This window comes from Humulus lupulus, chromosome 1 (assembly GCF_963169125.1).
Source record: "Humulus lupulus chromosome 1, drHumLupu1.1, whole genome shotgun sequence".
Classification (NCBI taxonomy): Eukaryota; Viridiplantae; Streptophyta; class Magnoliopsida; order Rosales; family Cannabaceae; genus Humulus; species Humulus lupulus.
Genome location: NC_084793.1, coordinates 54,978,269 through 54,984,268, shown reverse-complemented (window position 1 = coordinate 54,984,268; position 6,000 = coordinate 54,978,269). Strand labels below are relative to the sequence as shown.

Here is a 6,000-nt window from a genome sequence, read left to right as displayed (position 1 = left end):
TGAAGGGTTGTGAGAGGCATGTGTACGGGACCTCAAGTTTCAAGTCGTACACACATTTATCCATTTCAAGCTCTTCGTAAAAATGTCAAGCAGTTGCTCGTACGTCATACCCTTCTCCAAAGGTAGCACTTGATTTTCAGCATCCCTAAAAATCTAATCCATATCTTCCAGTTCCCAAACACCATTGTATGCAACAAATATGGAAACAGTCAAATCTGTATTGAAAAAAAAAACAGTCAAAAATTAATATTATAAAAAAAATCAAAAAATTGAGTTCAATCGAGCTTAAACGAGGTATGTTGAATCCTATTGAGGTACATCGAAACCTATTGAGGTGGACTATCTATGTGAAGGTAGAAAGAACTATCGAGAGGCATATCGAATCCTGAGGTAGCCTATCTAAGTAAAGGCAGAAAGACCTATTGAGGTTCGTCGAGGTATATCGAGCCTTGTCGAGGTTCCTATTTCCTAAAGCCATCGATGCAAGTTGAGGTACATCGAGGCACATCGAAATGCATCGAGGTTTTGATTACCTAAACCCATCGAGGCATGTCGAGTTGCATTGAAACCCATCGGGACAGATAAAAAACACAGATAAACGTAGATCCAATCTAACCATGAAACATTAAAATAAAACACGAATGCATACACAGATATGTTCGAAATAATTCAAGCAATGTAAGTAAACAAGTTTCCTCACTACATATAACGAAAATATACTTATCCATAATTTTTTCCCCTTAGATCTGATCCCCAAAGTGGAAGTTGCTTGCCTTGATAGGGTTCAACACTTGCCCAAAGAACAACTTCAAAACAAAGATTAGATGTGCTACAAACTTATCATAGATTGAGATAATAAATGGTGGCTTTCTTGTTTTTTTTTAGTGAGAAAGCTTGGACCTTAGAGAAAATCGTGAGAGAGAGGAAAAAGAGGGAAAAAGAAGTTATGTCAATGGCATTTTTGGAATCAAGAGGAATACTAGCATAAAATGGTGATGTGTACATAGCATGAGATATTTTGTATTTAGGACCTCTTATAGTACATCAATACTCAAATTTCTTTTTATTAATTTATTTATTTCCTTTTTGAAGATTTGAGCAGACAACGGTCTTTGGCCAACAAATACAAAAACTTTGGTTGTTTTATTTTGGGTTATTAGCGACAAAAGTCTCTGATATTTTGATGTAATAGCATTTAAGTCCCTAATTTTTTTAAGGCAAAAGTCTCTGATATTTTGATATAGTAGCATTTAAGTCTCTAACCTTTTTTTAAGGCAAAAGCCCCTTACCTTAACATATTGGTGCACATGTTACATAAAGACTCATTAATTATTTTAATTGATTTTAAAATTGTAAAAGTTATATAAAATTGTATTTAATTAATAAAAATGTAAAATAATTTAAATAATGTATTAAATATATATTACTTTTTTAAGGAAAAAATATTTGTTACTTAAAATTACTAAAATAAATTTTTATTCATTAACACATATTTACTAAAATATATTTTTTACTTATTAATTAAATCAAAATTGTGTTATTGTAACATAAGAACTAAAAGAATAACATAATTTTTACTTAAATAATAAATAATTTTTTTATAGAAAATATGTAAATATGTGTTAATGTATAAAAATTTATTTTAGTAATTTTAATTAATATATATTTTTTAATTCATTATTTAAATTAATTTACATTTTTTATTAATTAAATACAATTTTATTTGACTTTTATAATTTTAAATTAATTAAAATAATTAATGAGTCATTAGGGAACAAGTGTACCAATATGTTGACGTAAGGAACTTTTGCCTTAAAAAAAAAGATCCGGGACTTAAATACTACTATATCAAAATATGAAAGACTTTTGCCTTAAAAAAAAAATTACGGACTTAAATGCTACTATATAAAATATCAGAGATTTTTGCCGCTAATAACCCTTTTATTTTCATATTATTTCCTCACTTCATAATATTATTCAAATGAAATTTTGAAAATAAGTATTAAGTACAACACTACCAATTGATTTTTTAAAAGTGTTTTTTTTAATGTAACTAAAATCTATTTTTTCTATTTTATATAATAACCTTTACATTATATCATATATTAAATTATTTGTACAAGTGTGTATATGAGATAGAGAAGAATGAGAGTGAGAAATTAATTAGAAAAAAAATGATGAATGGTATTTTATAAATATAGTAAGAGTACAATAGCAAAATACAATTTATTTATAAAACACTAAATCTGATAAAATGTTCTTTTTAAGACTTTTTTTATATATATATTTCGAATAAAACCCTATCTTACACCCATTAGTAAAGTTGTTGAAAGAAAATGATTATACATTATCTCATCCTCCCAATCTTTTTTATTATTAACTTGTACAACATTATTTTAAACAATTCAAAAAATGGAAATTATACCATGATTTTTTTGTCATTTAATTATTCATATGAAAATTTTAATTTGTTTATATTCTATGGCGATTTTTTTAAGAAGTTTTTTTTAATAAACAAATTTTTTATATAAATTGGTTTTTAAAAAAGTATCTTTATAAAAATTTGTCTTAAAAAATTATATAAATCTTTTGAAATTTTAATTATTTTTGTAATCATATTATTTCTTTATATATATATATATATATGTATGGAAGACTTCTCAATGGTTACTACCCATAGATGGGTACTAACAATTATGATGATGTGGCAACATAGTGACTTGGTATAGCAAGTTACCAACAAGTAAATATTTTTTTTCTATATTAATTTCGAATTTAGTTTTTTTTTTTGCCATAATTAATGGTGTTTTCAACCAATGAGAAACACTAGTTATATTTAAAAATTGACATACATTTGAAAAATAAAAAAGTTTACAATATTATATTTTCATAATAAATACACATTTTTCAACAGGTAACCCTTCCAAAAATTTGAAAAAAATCGAAATTTATTTTTAGAAATATTAATTAACAACTATAAATATGAACCATTGATCTTAATCTAATGGTTAATATTAAAGTAACCATCTATGGGTAGTAACCATTAAGAGTGCACCCATATATGTATATTTCATGAATATATTTTACGTACTTATATGATCATTCAAAGATTTTAAATTTGAGCGAATATCAGATGTAGGTATAATAAATAGTATTTTACAGTTTAATATTGTATCAGAATATTAATGAAAATTTATATTAAAAAATATAAATAATTTATTAATTCTAAGTGGAAGAAAAGGTAAAAAAAAAAGGCAATAATATTAAGATTTATGTGTATTATATTTTGGAGTAATACTAGATCCACTTTCAAATTGCACACTTTTTACACACAATAATGTGTGTTAAATTTTAACCATAAATAATTTTAAATAAAGACCACATCACTTTTAATTGTATGATTGAAATTAATTACACATCATTATGTGTAAATATTGCCTTTAATTTGAGTGTCTCAATCATTACTCTTATATTTTTGATAGTAAAACCTTTTCCAATTTATGTTGGGGAGTTGGTTCACCCTATAAATATAAAAATACACCAATAATTTCTCATTTCTTGGTCAGCATAATTGATCATACAATCACATGACTTCATGCATTGGATTTTACTAAACCAAGTGACTTTGTGTTATATTGTAATACAATATTCAAAGTAATATCAGGAATTAAAGAGATTAATAAACAGTATTTTTACTAATTATCCCTACATTATGATCTTTGTTGTATTACTTTAAAAGATCCTGTCCGCACTAATTGTTCCTTTGAATATGTCCAGTCATAATTATTGTTTACATATCAGAGTATGCAAAATTGGAACTTGTCTTGGTCCGAAGAGCACGAATCACTAAATAAAAATTAGTATCGCACTTGTGACTCGCCCAAAATCAGCTCAAATTGGGAGAAGATTCTTCATCTCGTTGCTCAATGGTTGCTTTTCTTGTGGTCGGGCCAAACAGACTCAAAACCACCTGCAAATAACAAAGCAACACCCATCTATTTAAAATGCCTTCTTCAGTACCACTATGGCCTTCAATATTACGACATGAGAAAATGATATAATAAATAAACCAATGAACTTACAGGTAAAAATACAAGGCCATGCAAGAAGCCAATGAGGACCAATGCCAGGTACATCTGAAAATAATAAACCTGCAAAACCAAGACAAATGCTTTCACTCTAGATCTGGGGAGGCATCAAAAGCATTTGAAATGGGAAACAAAAAGAAATTCAAATACCACAAAAATTTCTGATCTTGAGAAGTAAAGGACGATGACTCCAACGAGCTTTGTAAGAGTAATTCCACTGCAAAAAGAAGTGAAACAGAAGAGAAAATTACTAATGAATCATTGCTCACCCTAAAAGAAACAAAACCAACAACTTTTTCAAGTACACTGAAAAAATAAGAATATAAAGTTCTCAATCCCTACTCCCTAGCTAAGAGCAAAGACCATTATTAATTTTAAAAAAAGGAAAAAAGAAAATAAAAAATCACAAAACACAGCAGGCCATAAAATTAAAATATTTGTATACACACACACACACATATATATATAACTGAAAAGCCAATGGCCTCTTTTTCAGAACAGTTGATCTAATAAAACAAATTATCTACAGAAACTTTTCTACCCTCTTCCAATGGGATAGATTTTCTTCTGAAACAAGCCGGGCTTAATATAAAAATAAATCTGTACATTAGTTCTAAGGAGTATTTTTCAGTAGATTCTGTTCATCAAGGGCCATAAACAAGCATAAATCTTTAAATTATCTATCAGCCTGAAAATTTTGACACAGAACAGCGAGTCAGATAACTTAAGTGCCAGAAATGTCAACAAGACTCAATAGGAGGAAAGAGAATGTGTAATCAACCTGAAAACAGAAGCACCCATTGTACTCAGAGCCTTTTTCATGCGTTGGTTCCTATCCCCATGGCTTACCTGTAAAATTGCAGCACGAGTTAGTAGTCTAGTAAAAACTTTAAAAACCATTTGACGGACATAACATAATTCTCCAGCAGATGCAAGCCTGATAACATCCCAAAGGGTCAAGACAACTTTTAATACCCTCAGGACAAAAGAGCAAAAATGAAATCACTGGTTGAATAACTTATAATACATAATGTAAAACTATTTTCTTTTCTAGCAAAAGAATGCTTCAAAACCACTTCAACTGACAAATTTATAATTAATGCCTACTCCCAGATCAAATTTAACAATAGTTTAGCTGTCTGGATATGTTTCAATACGAACCAAGTATGCATGTGTAATGTGGACGCAGAACTCAACAGCAATCCCGATAGACATTATGAGGTTTACAACTGAGACTGCATTTAGTTGGATGTCCAAAATTGCCATTACACCCTGAAGAATTAAGGCAAATCAGTGCCCTTCTAACAAACAAAGTAAAAAAAATGACAGAGAAACATTCGATGGCTGGTAGTACAGCAAAAAAATAACAATTAGAAATTAACAAATACACATAATCAGCATATAAATATATATACATGATGCTTAATTGTCAAGGAAAACTATACCATCAGGTCCACGACAATCATAGCCAAAATGAGTAAAATGATTAGTGAACTCCATAAACTGCCAAAAAAACAAGGAAAACATGTTAGTGTACTAAATTCCAAAAAAGATAGCTTATATTCCAAAGATGTTTCCATGTTTGAGATTCAATGTGAATTCAAACCTTGAAGTTATAAGCAGACAGACAATAAAAATAGCACCTGCAATTAATAGCACAAGAAATATTTTTAGTGAATATTCAAAATAAAGCTGAACTTGCATAAGCCTCTACTTAAGTTCAAGTGAGAATAAAAACCAAAATTTCGTAAACAAAGAGGAACATGTTAAAATTATTCGAGATTAAAAGCAGTCTTAAATAAAAATAGCACTAGTCTCAAGGAAAAAATAGCTAAATACAATCTCTTCCAACCCAAAGTATTCAAAATTGGATTTTTTTTTTTTTTAAAAATATCCTGTCCACGTTTAAAAA

The 6,000-nt window shown here is 28.3% G+C and overlaps 1 protein-coding gene across 2 annotated transcripts in view; it reads right to left on the bottom strand.

Annotated features, from left to right (window-relative positions):
* Nucleotides 1-3,571: 3,571 nt before the first annotated feature.
* Nucleotides 3,572-6,000, bottom strand: part of LOC133792637 (uncharacterized) — a 41,870-nt gene continuing 39,441 nt past the window's right edge. The window contains exons 33-39 of one of the 2 annotated variants that reach the window (XM_062230545.1): nucleotides 5,695-5,731; nucleotides 5,534-5,591; nucleotides 5,250-5,360; nucleotides 4,870-4,937; nucleotides 4,239-4,305; nucleotides 4,083-4,151; nucleotides 3,572-3,970 (exon numbers count right to left, since the gene is read on the bottom strand). In XM_062230545.1, the coding sequence (XP_062086529.1) occupies nucleotides 3,887-3,970; nucleotides 4,083-4,151; nucleotides 4,239-4,305; nucleotides 4,870-4,937; nucleotides 5,250-5,360; nucleotides 5,534-5,591; nucleotides 5,695-5,731 (494 nt within the window). In that variant the 3' untranslated portion in view covers nucleotides 3,572-3,886. Of the gene's footprint in view, nucleotides 3,971-4,082; nucleotides 4,152-4,238; nucleotides 4,306-4,869; nucleotides 4,938-5,249; nucleotides 5,361-5,533; nucleotides 5,592-5,694; nucleotides 5,732-5,867; nucleotides 5,900-6,000 lie in introns of those variants that run through there. The other variant, XM_062230549.1, reaches the window with a different exon arrangement.